The sequence below is a fragment of the Mucor mucedo genome (assembly GCF_025094135.1).
Source record: "Mucor mucedo strain NRRL 3635 chromosome Unknown EV154scaffold_24, whole genome shotgun sequence".
In the NCBI taxonomy this organism is placed as follows: domain Eukaryota; kingdom Fungi; phylum Mucoromycota; class Mucoromycetes; order Mucorales; family Mucoraceae; genus Mucor; species Mucor mucedo.
This window is the reverse complement of record NW_026252308.1, coordinates 245405-269970: the sequence shown is the minus strand read 5'-3', so window position 1 is coordinate 269970 and position 24566 is coordinate 245405. Positions and strand designations below refer to the sequence as shown.

Here is a 24566-nt window from a genome sequence, read left to right as displayed (position 1 = left end):
ATATTTGAAGCGAAAGCTTAAGACTAAATTATCAACTTATAAGAACAACGAAATAAAAAATGATCGGATGTTTCGCCAGTAATGAATATTAAAGGACAAAAGAGGCAAGAGGGAGAGGGTGAGTAATGGTGATAAGACAGTGAAATATTGATTTGGTTGGAAGTTTATTATGTAAAGCGGGATACCTAATAGTACAAGCACAGAGAGAAATTTCGAGTTGCCAAAACTGATACCATTTGGAGGATGCAAGTGTTAAAGATGAGGAGCAGTATGATTAAAGTACCTGATGGTGGTGTTGGAGCCAAGTATAAGGCGCGAAGAGAAGACTAATATATTAAGATTGGGTGGTAATGGTGGTAATGGTGGTAACGGTGGTAACGGTGGTATATTGGGAGACACCACATTTTGAGCGATGAAAAATGGTTGGAGGTGCAGTTGACAAATGCGTACGAGGTTGATCACAAAACGAGAAATGTTTCGAAAACGTACTATGTAGGGAAAGGACTACGGAGTCGGATGGTTTGATGCCCATGATCATAATGAAATATATTGGAAGTTACCAGTTGTTTGGCACCAGGATAATTCTGAAGTAGTTCTTGAGGTGTGATAGAAGTAATGAAGGCTGGATGGTATTCTGAAAGAGAATAAACAATAATATTTGTAAAAGGGAGGATGAGACGAGTGGGAATTTTGATGCGACAGCGATCAAAAGATCGTGGAAACAAGTCAACTGTGCGAAAAAAGTTTGTAAATATTTTAGTGAATTGGAGACTACCGAACATCAAATGTATAGTCAATGCGATATCGCTGTGACAATAAAAGATTCGGAGCAAAATGGATTCATGTCTTACGTTGCTAAGAAAAATAAATAATTACAAGTGGTAACGATGAAGTTCGAAAAACATGTTACTTTACATATGAAAATGATGTGTAAAAAATCAGTTAAAAATTGTTTTATTCATTCTCAATTAAGCCCAATAGATTGTACATATTATGACAGAACGTAAGCGTTTCTCCGGTAATTTGTTAAAGTTTGCACAGACTAATAGTCAGATCATAAGATTGTGTTGTGTGATTTAATAAAATACTATGAAAATAACCGTACGAGTACAATATTTAAGAGTAAGACTATAACAATAAATACACACCAATGCTACGAATTGACGGTTTGATAATACGTGACAGAAAATAAAGAAATGGTGAAGAAAGAGAAGTAATTAAGAGAGTGGGAAGATGATGGAAATACTATATGACAAATGAAGGATGGTTATCCCCACATATAAGCCATCGAATGGGTATGAATTATAACTCTTGTTATATATTATGCCTATTTGAATTAATAAAGTATAGTTAGTAACGTAAAGAAAAAGGTAAGAAAAATGAGATAGACACTTATCTTTTATATCGTTGTCTGCAGTATCTACTACAAGCGTGCGCATTACACCAAGGGGTTATGAATATAACCACGGTCGAATGTAATATTTCCCACTCCCATATGGCTCTGGTGACTCAGTTTGTTCATCAAAGCGATGAGAAGTTCTCATCCAAGACCAATTACTCGATCAAAGAGGCAGGGCAGGATTATTTTAATCATTAGCACTAGTCTTTATTAAAACAACCAAAGTATTAAAAATAAAATTTCTCGCATACTTTTTATCGTCATCAACGGATAAATAAAAACCCGATTAATATATAATCTATTATTTTTTTGATGCGACACTATTTTCCTGAATTATGTGACACTCTTGATTTCTTTCTTGTGACATTATTTTGGCAAAAGGTGTATATGCATGCAGATAATTGATTTAGAAAATGAGTGAGAGCGTCATCTGACAATAGATCGGATGCCACGGCAAACATGTATTTCGTGTTACACTGACACTTTTCGTCATGGGGTTTTCAAAAAAAAAAATATCCATCACTGACAAAAGTGATATCATTGACAATATAGAAAACGGTAGTCTTTTTTAGATATTGATAGTCTTATATGAAATTTCTAAAATCTGTATTTTACTTTATAACTTTGTTTTTTTTTGTTTTTTATTTATTTGTGAACGGCTGGTGGCACGTGTTATTCAGCCTGTGTGTGTATGGTTTTTTTCTGCTTCTTCGTTGTAAGGAATCACTCTTTTGTACATGGGTTCTGTTTAGTATCATTCTTCTACTAGTCTTAAAAATGGGATGATGATGTGCGAAATATGGAGATCAATACATCATTTTTTTATATTTATCGTTGTTATGAAGTAATAACCTTTTAACCTATCCGATACAATGTGAAATCCCCGCCCCGGCTCTAAATGCATCAATTAGGCAATTGTGCTAAATAAGCTTTTTATGACATATCATTGGACGAGAAAAAAACCCACACTGCTTACCCAATTGTCAATTCACATTTCGTACAAGTAGCGTATTTAGCTGAAAAAAAAAAGCAGTAATATTAGGCTTAGCGTACCCTTCCCGATCGTACGTTTCTTTTTTTAATGTGGGAGTGGGTAAACTTTTGACTGAACCCCTTCAATGCGTCTAGATTTTTGTATAGCGTGTCACATATGGATTAGTTGTTTATTAAAGCCCTGTCTTAGTGTAAGTAAATTTTTGATAATTACGTCCTAAGGGGCTGTTTCCTTCCTTCTTCATGAAGACGATCAAATCAGAAAGATCGAGTGTGATTCAACTGAATAGCATGTTCATCTGAAAAATCATTACTAGATAATCAAGTAATGATTACATACATCCTTTAGCTATCTTTGTCAGTTTCTTATAATTTTTGCTAATGATACTATTGAGGGGAATGTCTTTAATACATGACATCAGCAAGACATATAATCTATTGTCTAATTAGATCAATGCGGGGGGGGGTTATAGTTTTAATTAAGTTTATTATGCAAACACTATATAGTGTATGCTTCAGTCTTATAACACAATAATATGAGCATGATTGTATTTACTTGACAAATAAAAAGTAAAGAATGAAGAATACAAAAAAAGTTGGGCAAACTCTCTCTTTCACTCCACATTGTTGGTACATTGGTACTTTTTGTATCATTACACCCGCCAGTGCGCATCATTATCAAAGGAGATTTCGAACAAAGTAAGCCGAGACTTGATTACATGGAGCCCAAAAAACATCATCCTCTTGAACGGTTATAAAGAAACATGGTTGTAATGGCTGGCTTCTTTTCTTAGGTTGAATGTGTTGTATGCCCCTTTAACTGTTCATCAATCTCTCTACGAAGGATCCGACATATCAAGACATACACATAACGCTTACAATTTGAACCATCCTTTAGTAGACGACAAATATAAAGCTGATTCTCTTGTCACATAAACACTGCCAATCCCAAGGGCATTTGTGTTTTGTAGAAAATCATTTAGAGAAACGTTTGGTTGGATCCATCAATTCACTGGATCGTGTGACGAGAATTAAGTCACTAAACTTTATTTCATGCTGTTATTGTTTGTACACCGAGTGTCCCAAAACAAGGCAAACACGTGACTTTGAAGGATCCCACCAATCTGAAGGAAAGATTTGATCAGTACCCGATAATAAGAATATTTAAAGACCAGTCGAAATAGCTAAGCAAAAAAAAAGCGTTTAAAAAATAACCTTATTTTGTTTAAACGTTTATGCTGTAACAGTGGAGCTTTAAAAAATAAAATAATGATTTTAAAATGAATTGGATTTTTTAGTAAAACCTTAAACAAGTGTGTGTTTTAGACTCCATTATGTAACCAACGTTACCAAGTCGGACAAAATGTAACAAGCTACAGTGACCAACAACAAATGTCAGGAAAGGGCATAAAATGCTTTTCTTGGCTTTGTTTGAAAAAAAAAAAATAGTGTGCGTGGAACATCAAGTATATTTAATGATTGGACTTGAGCGGGGAACCGAGGATTTGGGACACAGTTTTTTCCACGGTCATTTATTATTATTACAATCGCGGGTTTGCAAAACCAAAAAGATTTATATTTTATTAAGACTAGCGGAAAAAAGTTTAGAGCTCAATTCGATTAACATCAGTCCCACGAATGACAGCCTTTTCATATACGCCAATAGGTGAATTTAGTTGGTCTACTCTGAAGCGATTATTCTCACTGTCGGTACCACATAATTTGCCTTGCACGGTACAGTTTGAATGTAAATGAAATGTAGCGATTGGTTCTTGCCTAATCAGGTTGAGCCATAATTGTAAATAACGATCTCTTAGGTTAGCCTCAGACATTCTAAAAAAGAATATAGAAGAAAGGAAAAAAAGAAGAAAATAAGAGGGATGGAAAGAAAAAAAAAAAAATTGGAACTGCTGTGTATTTTATACGAGCAGTCACACAAACCCTATGCAAAAAGGGAAGTCGGCGATGTAACGTCAATAAAGGATTTGGAGGATAAACAAACAATCTATCTCAGAATGTTATGCATAATGATTTAATGAGACCTTGTTTGAAACAAGAAAAGGTGGCGCCAATACACTTCATAGTTTGTACTTTCTCGATATGGTGTTGCCGATCCAACACTCACTCTCTGTACTTGAGTATGGGAAAAAAGACTATATTTCATGTTTTTTCCTTTATATATCAGTGTAACAATAACGTCGGAACTTCGGTTTTTATGACAATAACAAATACGCCTGATTTACACTGAATAAGAGAGTAAGAGAGAGCAATGAAGAGACTTGAGTGTTAGTGTGGCAATGGCTTGTCTAAATGTTGTCAATATTTTCTATGTCTCTTTTCGATCATAGAGACCGGACTTTTTGTCGTTAGTTCAACAAGATTGTTTAGACCGGCGAATGAAGGAGAAAAAAGGGTTGCACAAGAGCGGGAATAAATAAATAAAAAAGAAAAAAAAATATAAAAGGACTTGATCATTTGAATTGTTAGTTTTGGCATATTTTTCCCTTTTTTTATTATTTCCTTGTATTATATTATAAATCATGCCTGTTCCAATTGAATATAACTCCATTCGTCGCATGAGTACAATTACAGTTCCCAAGCAAGACATTAACTTTGAGTAGGTATTTTGTAAATTTTTGTATTGAATTTAAACTAATAAACGCGCCCTTCTTTTTTAACAAATAGTACTTATGACTTTCAACTGTGTGTTCCACAAAACGACATCAAGAATTCATTTGAATCCAAAGATCTTGAAGCCTCATTCTGTCGTGACTTTGCCTGTTGTGGATTAGTGTTACAAGACCTCCACGATCTTTTACAACATTATGAAGAGTGTCATGTTCGTCTTGAAGATGATGAAAACAGTTTATTTGATGAGGAAGAATCTAATTCATGGTCTCCTTCTCTTTCATTTTCTTCTCTTTCATCCGTGGATGAATCAATGCCTAGCAGCCCTATTATGGATGATCATGAATCAAATATCGATACCTTAAAAAAGAGAGCCGCTGCCTATCTGTCTGATCTATATAACGCCACCTCTGCTTCTTCTTCATCTTCCTGTCCAGACTCTCCATTGTCTTTATCAGAGGATGATTTAAGTGAAGAGAGCATGTCAAAAAAGGGAAAGAAGAGATCCTATTCTCAGTATTCATCATCTAATCCTCCTAGCGCCTTGGATCTTTTAACTCAGTCTGCCGCTAAAAAATTAGCTTTAGCCTCTGGTGATTTACCTACACCCATGATGTCTGACGAAGATTTCCTTGCCCAAGCAGGTGCTCTGTTAGCTTCCGCCAACAACAGTATGTTTTTTCTCTTTCTGTCTATTATACTCTTTTGCTAACCTATTTTAGTTTTCCCTTCAGATGCCAACGCCGATAAACCATACAAGTGCCCTGTCTCTAGTTGTGATAAAGCATACAAGAACCCTAACGGACTCAAATACCATAACCAGCATGGTCATTGCAACTTATTGAATGATGACAATGACAACATTGTATCCAAACCTTATCAATGCACAATTGGCGAATGTGGTAAGAGATACAAGAACTTGAATGGCTTAAAATATCACATCGAGCATTCCCATATGACTGCATTGAATCAAACATTAGCTACCTTTGGTTCTACCTTATTTCCACCCACATCTCCCACCTTGTTTTAAATATATATATTCCAAACCCCCTGTCATCATAACTAACCCCCAAAAAATCATCAAAAGTTCTCTTCTTTCCCCAACCCACCCTTCTCTTTGTATACATCCACCTGTAAATATTACTATCAATAGTCCCAAAATAAAAAAATTTAGTCTTTGTTTTCCCCCTTTCATCCAACCTTTTTGTTTTTGGCAGGCTAGTTACTAATTAAGGTTCACCAATTGCATGAAATCAAAAGGTTACACAAACTGTACTAAGGCTTGGTTTTCTGGGCTGTCATTGTTTTTATTTTTTTCTCTTGTTTTACACAAAACTCCGTCTCTCGAGCACACTACAAATTCCATTTTTTTAGCAGCCCGCGAAACAACACCCTGATTTTGAAAGATTGGGTTAGTCCTTGTTGTTTCTTGTACACCCTTTTTTTCATTCTCATCCCCCCAAAGAATGGTTGACACCGATAGAAACCCTATTCAATGATTCAGGCTATTGCCGAGCATAATTAATACAAATAATTTGTCTCTCCTAAAAAGAGAAAAAAGAAACCCTTTCCATAATTTCAAACATCCTGTTATTTCAGACGTAATTTTTTAACCTGATGTTTCCAATGTATTTTAATCGTCTTTTTTGTACTCCCCAACATAGTCTGGACTTTAAAATTCTAAAAAGGTGATAAACACGTTACTGACAAAAAACCCACATTGACATTTGTCATTTTAATATTTTTTGCAATTACAAAAAAAATATCACCGCTTCATCATTTTGTCGATCAGGAATTCTCTATCCCTCATGTTACACGCCCTATTTTTATAACATGTAATCAACCTTATCCAATATTACTCGCTCTCTTTTTTATTTACTTTTTATTTTTTTTTATTTTTAAACCCGAAATGTTTTCAAGATTGACATTGTTGGTCATGGCATGCTCCACATCACAGGCCTTGTACCTCGAAAAGAGACAAGAGCCTGCAGAAGGTAAAGTGATATATTTTTTAAAGCCATTGAATGCTCACCTCCTATATAAAATTAGATAAAACTACAACTGTAAAACATTCGGCTACCGAGGCATCTACCAAGAAAGAAATAACAACAACCACAAGCAAAAAACCAGAACCTACCACCACCACTACAACTAATAATCCATTCAATAACCATGAATCCTCTACTCGTGCATCCTCTACTCATGCATCCTCCACTAAAGCATCTACTCCTGTATCTTCCAAAGCATCTTCCTCTAGCATTCATACATCTGCCACCCAAACCACTGGCACAACATCTGTCATACCCCTGTTGCCTACACTAACCCCATCTACTACATCCACCGCCTTGCCTGAACAAGTCAGCCCTGGCTCTTCTTCCTCTTCTGCACTATCAGGTGGTGCCATTGGCGGCATTGTAGCTGCTGTCATCGTACTTATCATTGCCGGAAGTGCCTTCATGTTAGTTCGTCGTAAGAAAGAACGTCACCGTTTAAGAGCAGAAAGAAACAGAGCTGACCCCTTCACAATGGGTTTTGGCAGCGACGACCCTAAGCCCTTTGAGCATTATGAAGTGACACCCATACCAGATGAAGAGTATTCTAAACAGCATTATGAACCACAATTATCTCCCCCACCTCATACCAATTCACCCACTGCTACCGCTGCTACTGCTACTGCTATTGGTGCTGGTGCTGGTGCTGGTGCTATGACAACAATTGCCACCGCAACCACAACCCCTACAAGCCCTAGTACTAAGACCGAATTACCCGTGAATGCAGTTACTGCTGCCACCTTATTAGCATCCCCTGTGTCTACCGTAGCCTCACCCATCCCCACCATTATTGAGCCAGTTCAGGAAGAGCATGCGATGGGATCCTTTACAGTGATTGCTACGTATATACCAACGCTGACGGATGAATTAGAAATCCAAGCAGGAGACCAGATTAATTTGATTGTGGAATATGACGATGGATGGTGTCAAGGTATCAATCTTTCCAGGGGACATACAAAGGGTGTATTCCCTAGACATTGTATCGATTACGCTACGGCTCCTTCTGACCATCATGTGCCTAATTTCGAGCCCGAAAAATCAAAACGTGTTAGTTCCATGTATGTCATGTAAAAACGACATGAAATTTTTATTTTTTTGGTCATTCTTTTTTATTTTTTATTTTTTTTTTCTTTCTACCTTTTTTTTTATATACACTATAATAAATATGTAACAATAGAACATTTTTCATGTATAAAAACAGAAATTTAACCTCACCCCCCATAAACACATTTTTACGCCATATTTGTCATTCTGCAAAAACAAATAATGATGGTTACTTTTTCTGGAATGAATCCCCACTCCCCCCTCCGCCGCCGCCTCCTCCCGCTGCTGCCGGCCATGTTTCATTCCTGTCGTAATAGGGTGCGTCAGTCTGATGTACGTCAGTGCCTGTAGACTGCCATCATCATCATGTGATGTCTTGGAAGGTACTCATTCTGACAGTTTCATTTCATTATATAAAGCCCGGGGGGTACAAACGCTTTTTTCTTCTTTTTTTCTCTCTCTCTTCATTATAACATTGAATTAAAATGGCCTGTCCCTGTAAGAAAGAAGATACCAACGTTTGCAAGTAAGTATGATGATTTCATCTTTTCAAGAAGAAGAAGGAAATAGTAAACAGTTTCTTCTTTTAGGTGCGAAACTACCGGTGAATGTAAGTGCGGTGAGACCTGCGCTTGTGAAAACTGTGCTGCCAAGCAAAAGAAGCAAGAAAATCCTGCTTGTGCCTGTGCTGGTAAGAATATATAAATATTAACCTCTTCTCTTTTGGTTACTAAACTTTGTTAACGCGTTTCTTTGTAGCTGCTGGCAAAGGTATGGCTCGTATTTAAAAAAAAAAAAACGCGCCCTTTTTTTTTTTTTTACTAACCGCCCTGGTTCTTATTTTTTTTTTAGCTTGTGAATGTGGTGAAAACTGCAAGTGCTAAATAGCAACTCACTTGAAATACCAAGCTCAAAGACTCTGTCTCTTCTCTTTGCTTTGACCTTTATCACGAAAATATATCAATAATCAATAAAAAAAAAATATATGATTTGCTAGCATTAAATAGTCACAGCGGCTTTTTTTTTTTGATATTTATCTTCTTTTTCTTTTTTTTGAAATGTCTCATTTACTACCTACTGCTTTGAAAGAATCACGATGTATTTTACACATTGATTTAGGTAAAAATGACCTTTTTGAAATTCCTTTCCTTCCATCGTTTTTTTTATGCAAACACCAACATCTAAACTTGTTGAAATCTAGATTGTTTTTATTCTCAAGTCGGTAGGTAAACTTTACGCCATTCTTTATATTACGACACTCATGTGAATTTTTCCTCTAGAGCAAGTACGATTAGGAATACCCTTTGACACTCCCGCTGCAGTTCAGCAATGGCGAGGATTAATTGCAGGTAAAGAAGTAAACACGCTTTAATATCACTCTTCTTTAATCACCGTGCCCTTTCTAGTCAATTACGCAGCAAGAAAAGCTGGCATTGCAAGACACTCCGATATCGCTGAAGCAAAACGGTTATGCCCTGACATCAAACTGCTTCATGTAGCCACTTACGGACCCAACGACAAAAAAGCACAATACCACGAAAATCCCGACCGCAACACGCATAAAGTTTGCTTGGATCCGTACCGAAATGCTTCACGAGAGATCTTCAAGATCTTTCATCAATACTGTGATACAATACAAAAGATTGGCACGGATGAAGGATTTATGGATGTCACCAATACCGTTAATCAACGTTTAATGGACCGATACCCTACACAATGTATTGATCGTGTGAATGAGGAAACATGCGGTGTGGATATCGATTGGAAGGGGATTGTATTGACGAATAAAGAGGAAGATGAGAAGGGCGAGTTAGATCCACCTACATGGCAAGATTTGCAATTGGCCATGGGAGCTGAACTTGCCAATGAAATTAGAACACACGTCTATGATAAATTACACTATACATGTTCGGCAGGCATTGCACATTATAAGGTCATTGCGAAATTATGCTCCAGTAAAAACAAACCCAACAAGCAGACTGTCCTGAGAGATTCGGCACGGATGGATTTCATGTGTGACGTACCCTTTCAAAAAATTCGAAACCTGGGAGGAAAATTAGGTTCTGAAGTAGGTGCTGATCTGGAAATTCAAAACTCCAATGAACTTTGGAAATACAGTAAGTCAGATCTCAAGTCAAAGTATGGGCCATCCACTGGACTGTATCTGTACCATATCTGTCGTGGCATTGATCATGAACCAGGTTAGCTAATTATTGAGAATAACGTGCTTGACATCATTTTATTAATAATTCCCTTTTAATATAGTTACTCCTTCAAAACCCCCTCAGTCTATTATGGCAGCAAAAGCATTTACACCAGCCATTGATCTACCGTCACAAATGGAAAACTGGTTTTCCATCTTATCTGTCGAATTACATTCCCGCATTTTACAGAATCACAAAGATCATGGTACTTGGCCTAAATCAATTTCAATAAGATACGCTCCCATGTTTGGCAATTACCGAACAAAAGCAATGGGTACATTACACAAGGACGACATGCAGACATGTGGTAGGACAGAAAATGCTATTGTGAATCATTTTTTTTTCTTTTCTCGGACTCATCCCTCCCCCATTAAAACTAGATTTATTAATGAAGAAATTTCAACAGACTTACAATGCGTTACCAGGTGCTTATCCTTGTCGTGGATTAGATCTGGTGGCCTCAGGATTCTCGGTATCAGAGTCATCCTCACGTAGTCTCACCAGCTTCTTCTCAAAAGCTCCCGTTGAACCCCGAGCAAAAAGTCCACCCAGAAAGGAAAAGGAAACAGATCTTCGATGGCAATGTGATAAATGTCAGGAGAGGGTCCATGTACGGGATATAGATGAACATACAGATTACCATTTTGCGCTAGAAATATCTCAACAGGAAGATTCTACTCCCAAACGGAAACCTACTGAAATGGCCTCGATCTTTGCCAAAAGACAAAAATAAGGAGTCTACTCCCTCCTCAAACTATAAAAAAAAACAAATAAAAATCTGGTTTTTGAGGCGTTTTTATTATGATTATTTTTTAGTGAGCGATTTTCTACTGCTTTGAGATTCTTGTAAAGAGGAAGGTCGACTAGATTTCAAATCCTCCTGTCGATACCCAAATCCATATTCCTCTTGTAAGATATCCTCATCCGCAAATGAATCTTCGGTTGTTTGATTATGTGTCCCCTTGTACGTGTCTAGCTCTTTTGAAGTTTTAGCTCCTTTGTTTGTTGTAACCTATTTAATTTTTGGTTTAAAAAAACTCTATTTTTTTTTAAATCTCCATTGTCCCTTACCCAGTGAATTGTCAACGCATTGATGGTCACATCCACAACACAGCATGTAAGACAAAGAACACCTCTTTCCTTCCCGTTCAATAATGTCAATGTCAAAATATTAGCAAACGAAACAACGAGCGACACAATCGACGCCACAAGCGTTCGCTTTGCGACATCATGAAGTCTCGACGCTTTCCAATTCACTCTTAATCCTTCACTTGTATTCATCAAGGGTTTCACGAATAAGACAGTCATGTACATGTTAAAAACCTAATCATAAAGTTGTTTGTGCCTATTCCTAAATAAATACACCGTAAAAAAAAAAAAAGAACTTACAAAATCATATACCTAACATAAAAAACGTTAACCGAAACCAGTCATTTTATGGGTTATGGGGGGTTGCTAGGAGACAAATAACTTACAAGTAAAGGGATAGTTGCTATGGGTTGTAATCCAATGATACAGACACCTTCCGCTTCAATATCCGCATAATGATAGACGATCTTTTTTTTTTTTTTTTTTTTTTTTTTTTTTTTTTTTTTAAAAAAAAAAGGGAGTGAGAATACAGAAAGTTTAAAAAGTGTCTCTAAAGAGACAAGACCATACCATGAGTGTAAAGATTGCAATATACGGTGTCAAAAAGATGATATGAAGCTGATATGATTTGGTCTTCCACCTTGACTGTCTTGCCGCAGACACCACCCAGACCTTTTCCACTAACCTGGATTCTTTTTATTTTAGTACTACGCAGAGTTAAATAACAAGTTTTTTTTCATTACCAGGCATAGATAATGATTTTTGTTCCAGAATAAAATGTATCGCAAGCTAATTCTGAAAGTTTACAAGACAGAAAATTTCCTATGAAAACGATCACCCTTTTCAGTAACAAATATAAAATAAAAAACCAAGTCTTTATTTACCATTGTTTGTAGAAACAAATATAGTGGAAGAAATTGTAAATGCCCAAGAAAAGAAGTATAAAAAGAGAATCAACCAGCGTGAATACGATAGGTACTTAAACTGTACATTAAACGTCTTCACACCAAAGATGTATGACATGATGGTGATGCCTATAAGTGATACAACTTGTGATGCAAGTTCCCAAATATCCGGCTGAGGTGAACTCATCAGAATAGTAACGTTGGGCATCGACATATATATATTTTTTTAGAATTAATTAGTTATTAAAAAGAAGAAAGACAGATAACAACAACAACAAAAAAAATTCGAGGGTAGAAATAGTGTAATTTAACGTGTAACGTTGTAAAAAAAAAAAAAGTTTTATGCTAAATAGTGAATGCTTCCCCCTTCTTTTTTTTGTGTCGCGCCACTATTTGACAAACAGGCAAGGTAATGCTTATTGTCCTAAATTACTGTCCCCCGTCTTTGTCAATCTATGCAAGTGTGATATCACCGGACCTTCTATTTTAGTCAAACATCTTCTCTTTCACACTCTCTAAAAGCATACATTTATGCTTACATCAATGACAATCGGAACATTTTTTTCTCACTCGCTTTGCTGAGTGATTTCAAACATGCATTTATACTGAAAGGGAAAGCGATTCATTCTCAAAAAAGAGATTAAAGGAGCAAGTAAATAAATAATCTCTTTCTTCTTTCCCTCTCTTTTTTTTTCTCACTCTCTTTTTATTTATCAAACAAAATGATTTATAGCCAAATTTCCTTGCTGTTTCCAAAACCACCTCAGGAACAAGCATATTCGATCTCACAGTTTGAGAGGCTACCGGATGAAATAGTGATCCAAATTCTTTCGCAGTCTATTATAGACCTAGAGACACTAGGAAGAGTAGTTGGAGTTTCATCAAGAATGTATCAATTAGGAGTTCACGTATTAAATCATTATCGGTTACCATCTATTCAAATATCACTTATGATTGATCAAGAAGGAAGAAATAAGATGGTCAGTCAATTTGAGGTGACACGTCTTGATCCCATCAATCTATCAGTGTATCTAACCTGTACCGATAAGAGGCCTAGACGTTACTATGCAAGTAAGGCATCTCCAGTGATCCGTACCCTGTCAATGACGGATCATTATTATTTGAATAACGCGTCCGTGAATTTCTTGGACACGGAGTCTATAAAAAGCAAAGATTTTCCCGTAGCAGTCGGTGGTGACACCAACAAAATCATTAACCGCAAAATACAAGTAAAACAAGAAGGTTTACATTGCTTCGAACCTAAAAGACGCTGGAAATACTCGTATGAAATCTCTCAAAAATCGCTCCACGAATACCATCTTTTACAGGTGGCCTTAGTCATGCCCTTATCTCGATTGATATCACTGGATAAAAAGCAAGAAAAGAAATGGAGTATGAAAATGCTAGATTGGGTCATGAGCAAGTGTCTCTAACTCACACACAAGCCTCCCCCTCTTTTTTTTTTTTGTGTAATCTGAAATAATAATAAAATAAATAATTGGTGCACCTTCTCTCTCTTCCTTTTTTCTTTTGTCCCATTCAGCAAAAACCAACATTTCATGAACACACTCATTGTTCAAGGCTCACAGTCAACACCTATACCCAGTCGTCGGAATAAACCATCTACACCTTCTCCCGGAAGACTTCCATCGAGGTTTGCATCCAGTCAATCAATACCTCGAACTAGTGGTGGCGGTGGAATACCTCGGCTTGACGTCCTGAGAGAATCTCGACTCCATCAGACATTTCAATATAAATCCGTTTCAGGTGCTCGACTAAAGTCTCACTGTGTTGGCTTTGCAGAGTATGGTCCCGAAGGTGGTCATCCCGTGATTGTTATTGGTGGCTATGGTTGTACCAGATTAGTTGGAATTATGTTTGAAGAACTCGCCTATAAACATCGTTTAAGAATGATTTGGCCTGAGCGTCCAGGGTAAAAAACCAAAGTAACAACCATCAGAAAAAATAGATATATACAACCCGAGAAGAAAGAGAAATTCATTGTCTACTTTTTTTTTTTTTTCTTAATTAGTTATGGCCTAAGTCAAGAATGTAATTCACAGAAAATGACAGCGCTGGAATGGGGAGATGTAGTAGTTCAATTATGTGATCATTTACATATCAGACAATTCAGTATCATTGCACAATCCGTAGGTACTGTATTTGCCTTAGCCATCGCACATCGTTACAAGAAACGCGTAGCTGGCCCCATTTACTTGATCTCTCCCTGGGTTTCAACACAAGCTGCAAACACCTTTAAATGGACTCGGCGATTGCCTGCACCCCTTGTGGCAAAAACAATATCTTTAGCTCTCGATGTCATCTGGGTATTTAATAAATCCAGCGGAGAAGAAGATGACAGTAGGAGATCAAATAGCAGCGATAAAAAATCAAGAAACACAATGCTTGCATTTGAAGAGGATGAATTACTAGCTTCTTTAGATGATGATGTCGTTCTTTTGACGGATTTTCCTCCCCATCGTCCTTTACGTCATTTCGTTCGCCCTAAGCACATGTCCTTGTATCTGGCCATGAATAAGCGTAGAATGTCAGAAACCTATAGTCAAGGTCAGTTATGTGATGTGATGGTCGCACTAGAAAAGTACCACATGTTTGGCTTTAATTATTCGGATATCAAAATACCCGTTTCCGCTGTCTGGGGTGATAAAGATGGTCTTATTCCCCAAAAGGCCATTGAAATCCTTGCCAATAGTTTACAAGATGTTCGCTTAAAGATTTTGGAAAGTGAAGGCCATGATTTGGTCTGGAAAGAAGGTGTCATGGAATGGGCTATAAGAGGAATAGCTGAAAAATACACTAAACCCATTTAAAAATCATAATTATACCCCCCTCTCCTCTCCTCTCAACCAATAAAACAATTTTTCTTTTGTATGAGTACTTTTCATGGTCGAATTAAAGAATACCCTACTCTATCCATCGATCATTTCATTACAACAGACACACCAAAGCATTACATTTTAAGTCATGTCCATAAAGGTACACACTCATCTTCCTTGATTTGCGTTTCCCTCCATTCACATGGTTCATAGACCACACACGAGGCCTTGAAAATATCAACTTCAACCAGAGCATTTACTGCACTGAACAAACAGCTTTGTTACTTCCACTCTTGGAGAACCGATCTACGAAACAGTTAATGTACAAGCATTTAAAACAATGCTTGATTCCTATACCTTATCATCAACCCATGACTATTACAGCCGACGCCACCATTAAGTTCACTTTTCTACCAGCGAACCATTGTCCAGGCGCAGCACTGTAAGCACAAAAAGAAATTGACGTTTAACTTGAAGCTAACGAGAAAATACAATCAGAATTTTGGTCGAGGGAAAAAACGGAACTGTATTATACACTGGTGATATGCGTGCTGAACCTGATTTTGTCAAGGCCGAATTAGATTGTCTACAATCCTACCGTATTAAAAACTTGTATATGGATACCACCTGCTGTTATCCCGATAAAAGGAACTTCATATCAAAGGTATAATATTTTTTTTTCTTTCTGTACACCAAGATCTTCTCCATCATTAATCCCTTGTTAAAGACTCAATCCATCAATATTTTGGTTAATTTGATAAAATCATATCCAGTTACGCATCACATGTATCTAGACTGCTGGACAGTTGGATACGAAGAAATGTGGATCTCCATCACCGAAAACTTTGGACAAAAAATACATGTATCCCAACAACGTTATAATATGTTTTGTCATGCCAACTCTCTATTTGACGATATACTGACCACAGATCCAAAAACTCGGTTTCATTCGTGTCACTGGGATCAAGAATGCTACATACACGAAGAATATACGATCAGTATACACCCTAAACCCAACAAAAATACAAAAGCTTTCCCACATTCACCATTGAGACGCCTATTAAACTCGGATCTTCCATGGGATTGTGAGCCCTTACAAAGGATGGTAATACACCTCCCCCTCTCTCCTTTTTTTCTATGAATATTCACCCATCTTGATTTAGATTTTGCCTTTTTCAACCCACTCTTCGCTATCTGAAATTGTCTTTTTTCATAAGTTCGTAAAGCCTAGTGAATTCACCCCTTGTGTGGTCCGTGGTGGATGGAAATCATTGGATCAAATGAGACTATTATTATCCCAAGAAGGATGTACCTTGGATACATCACCATCTTTGGATGTGGAACCCGTGTTGCACGATCAACAAGGATCCTGTCAACTGAGATCCTCCATGGATCAGCATAGTAGTAATCCAAGTAGCATTAATTACCTTTCATCATGTAATTCTTCATGTACAACCACCCCATACGCGCCCATCATCCTGTCCATACCTCCAACTCAAGATCATGTTCTTGTCACACCATCCATTCGCCAGCAACCATCTCTCTCAGAATCAGAGCCCGACAACGAGCCCTTTATCACAAAAGAGAACACATACAAGTTACTAAAGTCAATGAAGCGTCTACAAAAAAAACGAAGGTTAGGGTCCAAAAATAATCCAATTCCCCTGTAAGCATCCGAGACCAAAAAAAAAAAAAAAAAAAAAAAAAAAAAAAAGCTAAGCCAAACTATATCCTTTTTTTCCCACTTTTTTTTTAAAGAAAAGGTGCATGCTCCCCTAATTAAAAAAAAAAAAAAGTGCAGACTCCTTGTTTATTACATACGGCATAAAATAGAGGTTGCATGCTCAATTTAAGTTCAATCTGTAAACTTCTCGCAGCAAAAACTTTCACACCCTCCCCCTTTGAATCTTTCTCTTTTTTTTAAAAAAAAGTAATTCATAAACATGTATGCAAGAGTTGTTCCACGATTTATCAATTATAACCCCCCCCGGATTTAGCCGATTTGTCAAATAAACTTAAACTGAATACACTATATAAAAGAAAACCAGCTAATCCAACCTTAATAAGCAAATGTCAACTATTCAAAAATGTGGGGAGGGGGATAAACAAAAGTCAAGTCATAAACTTAATTTTATGTAGTAAAGCCAAAACAGACAACATATTTGATAGTATGCAACACTACGGCTATTAAAATAGGCCGCCTTAAAACATGAAAAAAAAAAAATATATATATTGAAATCTCGTGAACTGAAGTCTCGAAGGGAAGGTCGTTTCTCTTATTATTATTTCAGTAAATATGTTCGTTCTGTGGTGTTTGATAAAATAATATGGTAAAGTAATGCGATAGAATGGTTATTTTTATTTGGGTAAAATAGACTGCTGCGATGAGAAAATTGAACCTTTTTCATGTTCGACAACTGTCTCTGGTAGTTGTGTTGAGTCACTCTTCCTGGTCTTGTAACAAATCTAAATACAAAGTTTCCCGCCTTACATCAAATAAATTCTACTCGTTTGAATTGATTCAAAGTAACATCAAACCGGATCAACCGAGCTGGGACACTCTTATAGTTCTGTTCAAGTTACAGAAAATCAGAAACATAGCGCGTAACGGTAGCTGTCAAAAGATGCATAAGTTTTTTATATTTAGTTGGCTGTAGTAGAAAATACAGATATGTCTAATCATTTATTCATTCTGAGTAGATTATTCTTAAATAAGACATGGTTAAATAGATGATCCTAAATATAGAGCGTCTTGTCGACGTTTGTATACATCGAGACACCGGTATTCAAGATAGTTTAAGTTAGGATGTGTCTATGACATTAGGAACGGCAGATTAAATCATCACTTTTTAAAGGCCTCTTTAATTATGTAATTTGATCCATTTTAAGTGCTTGAACAAATATACATAAAAAAAGCTATTAGTTCTAGTATTATGTACACTGCTTGTTTGAGTCTTATTTTCGTATGAATCTTCGTCATTTTAACTGTTATAGATCTTTTTAATCTGCATTAGCTAATCGTTCATGCATCATGAAAAAGTTTTAATTTTTTAAAATCCGATGTTGCACGATTTTTTTTTCTCAAATGAGTGAAACGCAGTAGAAATTAACACACAAATAGAGACTATTTTTAACTAACTGCTGCGGATGCTCCGTCTAATATATCAGATACTCCAAATAAAAAACATTAAAAGGAGGATTTTTTTGATTTTTTCTCTTTTTCAACAGTAACTCTTTTTACAAGACACTACGACTGAAAGCAAGAGCTACAAGAGTCCTCACGCTGACCAAAGAATTTCCCATTAGCTATGTCTCATTCAATAGCTGGATTGAATTTGTAAAACTATGTCAAACTCATTACAACAACTGGAAAAACTTGCTGAGGAACGACAACTGCTTGGGACTCTTGCTGAGCGTCACCATGTTCAGCAGTTAACAGCTGCTCTTGAAGAAGTAAGTACTAACCCTTCCAAAAATATCCTTTACTAACGTTTTTTATAAATCTAAACCAAAGGACATGGAAACCAACGTAAGCAAAGCTTTGTATTCATATTTTTTCACGCCTTTGGTTAACTGACCTTATCATAACAGAACGCAAAAAGAGCACAGTCACGCAGCACATCATGACAAACAAAGGCACCCAGAGTATGTCTACTAGTTACTGTTTTTTTTTTACATAAGCACTAACATATTTTTTTTTGTAATTATAGCCATCGGCAAGGGATACTATTCGTATACCTGGTACCCATGGTACTTTAGGTGAAAACCTAGTACCAATGGTACCTTAGGTGAAAACCTGGTACCGATGGTACTTTAGGTGAAAACCTGGTACTGTTGGTACTTTAGGTGAAAACCTGGTACTGATGGTACTTAAGGTGAAAACCTGGTACTGATGGTACTTTAGGTGAAAACCTGGTACCGATGGTACTTTAGGTGAAAACCTGGTACTGATGGTATTTTAGGTGAAAATCTGGTACTGATGGTACTTTAGGTGAAAACCTAGTACCAATGTTACTTAAGGCCGTAAAATCGAAGTATTTCTCACAGTATGCTTATCTAATTACATGCACAAAATAATTTCCTCTAACATAAACCTTATTCCTCATTAAAAAAAGATTAAGTAAAAATGGAATAATTGATATGTCAATCAACACGGCATCCTCTCATGTCAAACTTCTTGGTGGTGCACGTGTTCAAAAGCATCTTAAAGCAAAGTATGGGTATCGATCACAACCAGTTGAAAGAGAATCTGTTGTTGATGAATATGAACATATCATGAAGAAAGTAAGCTAAACATTTGTTTATTTATTTATTTATTACTAATTTTTTCACTATTTATATTACTAATTTGCAGATATTTGGCGTTCTTCACGTAGTTTACAGAGTTAGAAAGCCTATGTAAAAAGGGTGAAAAATACTGTGTCGTCGAAAAACAATGCTTGAAAGTGTCATCATTTTAATGTTCACAGCCACAATAAAAATTGACAAATGAGTTTAATAAATTAGTTAGAGAGGGGCTGTCAGTTCTTAATGGCAAACAACATACACATTTTGTTAGCATTTAATGATTTAATGTACACTTGGGAGAGGGAGACTGTTAGTGCCGAACGGCAAAAAAAAAAAAAAAAAAAAAAAAAAAAAAAATCACACGAGAGGGCCGCAGGGGAGATGTCTAGAACTCCGTATTTTCTTCTTCAAACGTATATTTAAGAATCACGCGATGGTCTACACATAAGTCTTTACGTCGATTGACATGTCATCTCATCTAAAGTTCATAGGATGATCGATTTTCGCTTCACTGTCATTACAAGCTACTACTGGAACGCAGATAGACAACTATCAAGTTCTGACTTGCTTGGAGGGTTTTGCCAATGTTTCTATTTTAAGTAAAGGCCCAAACATTATGGATTATGAAACAAGCAATTAAATCATTCTGACATAAGCTCTTGTTTATCAGCCTACTAATAAAGCTGGTTCACACACTTTATTCCTCTCCTTTTCTTTTCCCTTAACATATTTTTCTATCGTATGAAAGTAGCAAATAACGTAAAAAGGTTAGTAAGTAATGACTCTTGTTTCTTTTAAAAGACGCTAAATCGAAAAAGATATATTGCGATATTGCGGCTGCGGCTAGTCTTTGCTATAGGAGGGCGACCTCCTAAGCAGGGATCTTGAGTTTTTGGAACTCAATGACTGTGAATAACAGTGTTTTCGCTGTGAATAACAGTGTTTTCGCTGTGAATAACAGTATTTTTACTGTGAATAGTTGTGTTTATACTGGCCTGCTGGTCTTGGCCAGTATTCTTGTAAGTGGTATAAAAATACGTTTAAAAAAAATACAGAGGTCTAAACATTTCTGGCCGCAGGTCCCGATCGGCAAGAACGCCTATAAAACCGGCTGGAGGTCGGTTTTTTATTTATTGTTATCACAGATACACAATATGAAGACCTTGGAAAAGTCCTGGACCTTGATTGAGGATAAGAAAGTCTCAAAAGAACATATCAGATTCAAACGAATCTACATCAACATGTAAGGATTAAACTTTTAACGTACTGGTGAAGACGAAAATTAATTTTTTTATATTCAAGACTTGAGAAACATGTTTTGACCCCGCACATGTTAATAGATAGTTATGTTGCCAAGTGTTCTGAGCTTTCCATGATCATCAAGTTTTGGTCATATCTATTTGAGCAATATTTCTCCCAGGCATCATTATTTTTACAATGGTAAGTCGCACAAAAGCCATAAATATTTTCTCTGATTTACTAATTTGGTTAGGGGAGATACCATCTCTGATGAATGCAAGCGTATGTCACTTGATTTCAAGCTTGATATACGTTTTTATTCAACAACGATACCAAAAAGCTGGATATTTGGAACGGCGAATTTGCGAACCAAAGGTAAATATTATCATGACAATGCCAAGGCAGTTTTGACTGACAAGTATCATTTGAATTACCTAGTTAAAACTTTGCCGCAAATTCCCGTCCGGTCTATCAAGGCTCTTGAAATCCCAATTGTAATGGTTATGGGTATCGACTGTCATGTGTTTATCTTGGCTTTAATTGATAAGAACGATTATCTTTTGGAAAAGAAAGTCTACCCATTGGGATACTTTTGGCGAGCGTTGTATATACGTTTCCTCCGTCCAAGGCACATTTGAGGATGTTCTGGTATGATGCTTGAGTTTTTACCATTCAGTATCTCCGTACATATCCCCAACTTGGTGGATATGTAATCGGAAAATTGCTTGATGGGTTTTCAATGATCGATGTACGTAACATACAGATAAAAAAGTAATCATTTATTCATATCTTTTTCCTCCCTATTTTTAGGACATAATTGATAACACTTTGGCCATTTACAATGATTACTCGCGTAACATATGTGATGCTATTAATAAAATTGACAAGCCTAAACACTCAGAAAAACAAAGTATAGTCTGTGAGTGGGTATCATCGGTAGTTTTAGATGAGGAAGGTTCCGTGTATGAAGATGATGATGAGGGAGAGACAGATGATGGAGAGTTTAATGATAAGGAAGAAGAAGATGAAGAAAATAATGACCAATAAATTCTTTACTTTTTTTTTTTTTTTTTCTAATTTGTATCCCTATGCCTTAGGTTATTTTCAAAGGGATGGGTTGTATAAGAAATAAAATAAGAAGTTTTTGGTGCCCTTTTTCAATCCCAAAGCATATTTCCAATATCCCGATGGAGCATAGAAGATAGCTAATAAAAATTTGAAATAAAGAAATTAATGCTAATACTACTTCACACTGCATGTGACTTGATTATGTCGTATGTATAAATAAAAAAAAAACGATTTCTGGTTTCCCACACTTCTTATCTTTTTTTTTTAAACCAACAATTTCTTCCTGACACATAAACTAGCGAGTTATAAAAGCACTGAATGAACCAAGAACCAACTTCAAACCTACCAATTTGGTTTAACAAACCAATGGTAAAGCATTTTCATCTAACTTGTTGTCTGTCGTATTAATTAAACAAGCAAATACTGAAGGTAATTATAAAACATTATCTGGACGACATTTCTTTTTTCTTATGTACATTAGTATTAGAAGAAGTGTGTATTGGAATAGATACAAGATACTGACTACCTTGACAAGTATCGTGCTGCATATTCAGTGAAAACATGTTCTCACACCGGCCAAAACTACTGTGTAGATACACCCAAATTAAACAACATTTCTGGACAGAGTCAATTGTTATTATAAACCTGATCTACCCACCTTCTCTGCGATTCCCATAAAAAAGAACACGCAACTGAAAAGTAAGTGATCATTATATCGATAACTCTTTAAAGCATCTGATAGACTGACATCAACCCAACAGTTAAGCCAACAGCAAACACGGAGGGTCTCTTTACGTAGCACATCCCGACAAACAAAAACACCAAGAGTATGTCTACCACTGTTTTTTTTTACATAAGCACTAACATATTTTTTTTTTTTTTTGTAATTATAGCCATCGGCAAGAGATACCCGGTACCCATGGTACTTTAGGCGAAAATTTGATCAAGTTAGCAAATAGTATTGTTGTTAAGGATGCAAAGTCGAAATATTTCTCACAGTATGCTTATCTAATTACATGCACAAAATAATTTCCTCTGACATAAACCTTATTCCTCATTAAAAAAAGGTTAAGTAAAAATGGAATAATTGATATGTCAATCAACACGGCATCCTCTCATGTCAAACTTCTTGGTGGTGCACGTATTCAAAACCAACTCAAAGCAAAGTATGGTCATCGATCACAACCAGTTGAAAGTGAATCTGTTGTTAAAGATTTCGAACATATCGTGAAGAAAGTAAGCTAATCATTTGTTTGTTTATTTATTTATTTCTAAATTTTTCACTATTTATATTACTAATTTGCAGATATTTGGCGTTCTTCACGTAGTTTACAGAGTTAGAAAGCCTATGTATAAAGGGTGAAAAATACTGTGTCGTCGAAAAACAATGCTTGAAAGTGTCATCATTTTAATGTTCACAGCCACAATAAAAATTGACAAATGAGTTTAATAAATTAGTTAGAGAGGGGCTGTCAGTTCTTAATGGCAAACAACATACACATTTTGTTAGCATTTAATGATTTAATGTACACTTGGGAGAGGGAGACTGTTAGTGCCGAACGGCAAAAAAAAAAAAAAAAAAAAAAAAAAAAAAAATCACACGAGAGGGCCGCAGGGGAGATGTCTAGAACTCCGTATTTTCTTCTTCGAACGTATATTTAAGAATCACGCGATGGTCTACACATAAGTCTTTACGTCGATTGACATGTCATCTCATCTAAAGTTCATAGGATGATCGATTTTCGCTTCACTGTCATTACAAGCTACTACTGGAACGCAGATAGACAACTATCAAGTTCTGACTTGCTTGGAGGGTTTTGCCAATGTTTCTATTTTAAGTAAAGGCCCCAACATTATGGATTATGAAACAAGCAATTAAATCATTCTGACATAAGCTCTTGTTTATCAGCCTAAAAATAAAGCTGGTTCACACACTTTATTCCTCTCCTTTTCTTTTCCCTTAACATATTTTTTCTATCGTATGAAAGTAGCAAATAACGTAAAAAGGTTAGTAAGTAATGACTCTTGTTTCTTTCAAAAGACGCTAAATCTAAAAAGATATATTGCGATATTGCGGCTGCGGCTAGTCTTTGCTATAGGAGGGCGACCTCCTAAGCAGGGATCTTGAGTTTTTGGAACTCAATGACTGTGAATAACAGTGTTTTCGCTGTGAATAACAGTGTTTTCGCTGTGAATAACAGTGTTTTCGCTGTGAATAACAGTGTTTTCGCTGTGAATAACAGTGTTTTCGCTGTGAATAACAGTCTTTTCGCTGTGAATAACAGTCTTTTCACTGTGAATAGTTGTGTTTATACTGGCCTGCTGGTCTTGGCCAGTATTCTTGTAAGTGGTATAAAAATACGTTTAAAAGAAATACAGAGGTCTAAACATTTCTGGCCGCAGGTCCCGATCGGCAAGGACGCCTATAAAGCCGGCTGGAGGTCGGTTTTTTATTTATTGTTATCACAGATACACACTATGAAGACATTGGAAAAGGCCTGGAGCTTGATTGACAGGATAAGAAAGTGTCAAAAGAACACATCAGATTCAAAAGAATCTATATCAACATGTAAGGATTAAACTTTTAACGTACTGGTGAAGATGAAAATTAATTTTTTTATATTCAGGAATTGAGAAACATGTTTTGACCCCACACATGTTAACCGACAGTTATGTTTCCAAGTGTTCTGAGCTTTCAATGATCATCAAGATTTGGTCATACTTATTTGAAAAAAATTTGACCTTCACTATGGTTCGGTACGCTGCGCTCTGAAAAGCCTCGTGCTTCCGCAGGCCTGATTCGCAAGCTATTTTTTAAAGAA

General features: G+C 36.3%; 12 protein-coding genes across 12 annotated transcripts; 8 read left to right on the top strand and 4 right to left on the bottom strand.

Annotated features, from left to right (window-relative positions):
• Positions 1 to 972: 972 nt before the first annotated feature.
• EV154DRAFT_501600 (uncharacterized protein) lies at positions 973 to 1608 on the bottom strand. Its single transcript, XM_051600711.1, has one exon. The coding sequence runs from the start codon at positions 1437 to 1439 to the stop codon at positions 1218 to 1220; it is 222 nt and encodes a 73-aa protein (XP_051459980.1). The 5' UTR covers positions 1440 to 1608; the 3' UTR covers positions 973 to 1217.
• Positions 1609 to 3871: 2263 nt separating this feature from the next.
• On the bottom strand, positions 3872 to 4266 carry EV154DRAFT_501598 (uncharacterized protein). Its single transcript, XM_051600710.1, has one exon. The coding sequence runs from the start codon at positions 4222 to 4224 to the stop codon at positions 3997 to 3999; it is 228 nt and encodes a 75-aa protein (XP_051459979.1). The 5' UTR covers positions 4225 to 4266; the 3' UTR covers positions 3872 to 3996.
• Positions 4267 to 4889: 623 nt separating this feature from the next.
• On the top strand, positions 4890 to 6214 carry EV154DRAFT_501597 (uncharacterized protein). Its single transcript, XM_051600709.1, has 3 exons — positions 4890 to 5009; positions 5078 to 5691; positions 5755 to 6214. Exons 1-3 carry the CDS (start codon positions 4933 to 4935, stop codon positions 6048 to 6050), a joined length of 987 nt encoding a protein of 328 aa, XP_051459978.1. The 5' UTR covers positions 4890 to 4932; the 3' UTR covers positions 6051 to 6214.
• A 685-nt stretch (positions 6215 to 6899) lies between these two features.
• Positions 6900 to 8209, top strand: EV154DRAFT_501595 (uncharacterized protein). Its single transcript, XM_051600708.1, has 2 exons — positions 6900 to 7014; positions 7070 to 8209. The coding sequence occupies exons 1-2, from the start codon at positions 6930 to 6932 to the stop codon at positions 8140 to 8142; spliced, it is 1158 nt and encodes a 385-aa protein (XP_051459977.1). The 5' UTR covers positions 6900 to 6929; the 3' UTR covers positions 8143 to 8209.
• A 953-nt stretch (positions 8210 to 9162) lies between these two features.
• EV154DRAFT_501589 (uncharacterized protein) lies at positions 9163 to 11101 on the top strand. Its single transcript, XM_051600707.1, has 6 exons — positions 9163 to 9234; positions 9317 to 9337; positions 9396 to 9464; positions 9522 to 10316; positions 10381 to 10626; positions 10700 to 11101. The coding sequence occupies exons 1-6, from the start codon at positions 9174 to 9176 to the stop codon at positions 11050 to 11052; spliced, it is 1545 nt and encodes a 514-aa protein (XP_051459976.1). The 5' UTR covers positions 9163 to 9173; the 3' UTR covers positions 11053 to 11101.
• A 7-nt stretch (positions 11102 to 11108) lies between these two features.
• On the bottom strand, positions 11109 to 12564 carry EV154DRAFT_501587 (uncharacterized protein). Its single transcript, XM_051600706.1, has 6 exons — positions 12293 to 12564; positions 12152 to 12230; positions 11979 to 12093; positions 11795 to 11875; positions 11391 to 11642; positions 11109 to 11331 (listed from the first exon to the last, which is right to left on the bottom strand). The coding sequence occupies exons 1-6, from the start codon at positions 12525 to 12527 to the stop codon at positions 11125 to 11127; spliced, it is 969 nt and encodes a 322-aa protein (XP_051459975.1). The 5' UTR covers positions 12528 to 12564; the 3' UTR covers positions 11109 to 11124.
• Positions 12565 to 13104: 540 nt separating this feature from the next.
• Positions 13105 to 13431, top strand: EV154DRAFT_393748 (uncharacterized protein; the record flags this gene model as incomplete). The annotated part of the gene is made up of 1 exon (XM_051595147.1): positions 13105 to 13431. A coding segment is annotated over one exon (327 nt), but the record flags the coding sequence as incomplete, so codon positions are not given.
• A 756-nt stretch (positions 13432 to 14187) lies between these two features.
• On the top strand, positions 14188 to 15144 carry EV154DRAFT_416844 (Alpha/Beta hydrolase protein; the record flags this gene model as incomplete). Its single annotated transcript, XM_051595759.1, has 2 exons — positions 14188 to 14246; positions 14346 to 15144. 2 exons carry the CDS (start codon positions 14188 to 14190, stop codon positions 15142 to 15144), a joined length of 858 nt encoding a protein of 285 aa, XP_051459973.1.
• EV154DRAFT_146040 (beta-lactamase-like protein) lies at positions 14771 to 16844 on the top strand. Its single transcript, XM_051594084.1, has 5 exons — positions 14771 to 15310; positions 15364 to 15592; positions 15649 to 15814; positions 15878 to 16255; positions 16314 to 16844. Exons 1-5 carry the CDS (start codon positions 15205 to 15207, stop codon positions 16818 to 16820), a joined length of 1386 nt encoding a protein of 461 aa, XP_051459972.1. The 5' UTR covers positions 14771 to 15204; the 3' UTR covers positions 16821 to 16844.
• A 3747-nt stretch (positions 16845 to 20591) lies between these two features.
• On the top strand, positions 20592 to 21723 carry EV154DRAFT_479306 (uncharacterized protein; the record flags this gene model as incomplete). Its single annotated transcript, XM_051598249.1, has 4 exons — positions 20592 to 20680; positions 20740 to 20877; positions 20930 to 21248; positions 21487 to 21723. The coding sequence occupies 4 exons, from the start codon at positions 20592 to 20594 to the stop codon at positions 21721 to 21723; spliced, it is 783 nt and encodes a 260-aa protein (XP_051459971.1).
• Positions 21724 to 22062: 339 nt separating this feature from the next.
• EV154DRAFT_549880 (uncharacterized protein) lies at positions 22063 to 23337 on the top strand (the record flags this gene model as incomplete). The annotated part of the gene is made up of 5 exons (XM_051604896.1): positions 22063 to 22113; positions 22253 to 22377; positions 22638 to 22742; positions 22812 to 22980; positions 23051 to 23337. The coding sequence occupies 5 exons, from the start codon at positions 22063 to 22065 to the stop codon at positions 23105 to 23107; spliced, it is 507 nt and encodes a 168-aa protein (XP_051459970.1). The 3' UTR covers positions 23108 to 23337.
• Positions 23338 to 23667: 330 nt separating this feature from the next.
• EV154DRAFT_501541 (uncharacterized protein) lies at positions 23668 to 24084 on the bottom strand (the record flags this gene model as incomplete). The annotated part of the gene is made up of 2 exons (XM_051600705.1): positions 23668 to 23751; positions 23884 to 24084. A coding segment is annotated over one exon (201 nt), but the record flags the coding sequence as incomplete, so codon positions are not given.
• Positions 24085 to 24566: the final 482 nt, after the last annotated feature.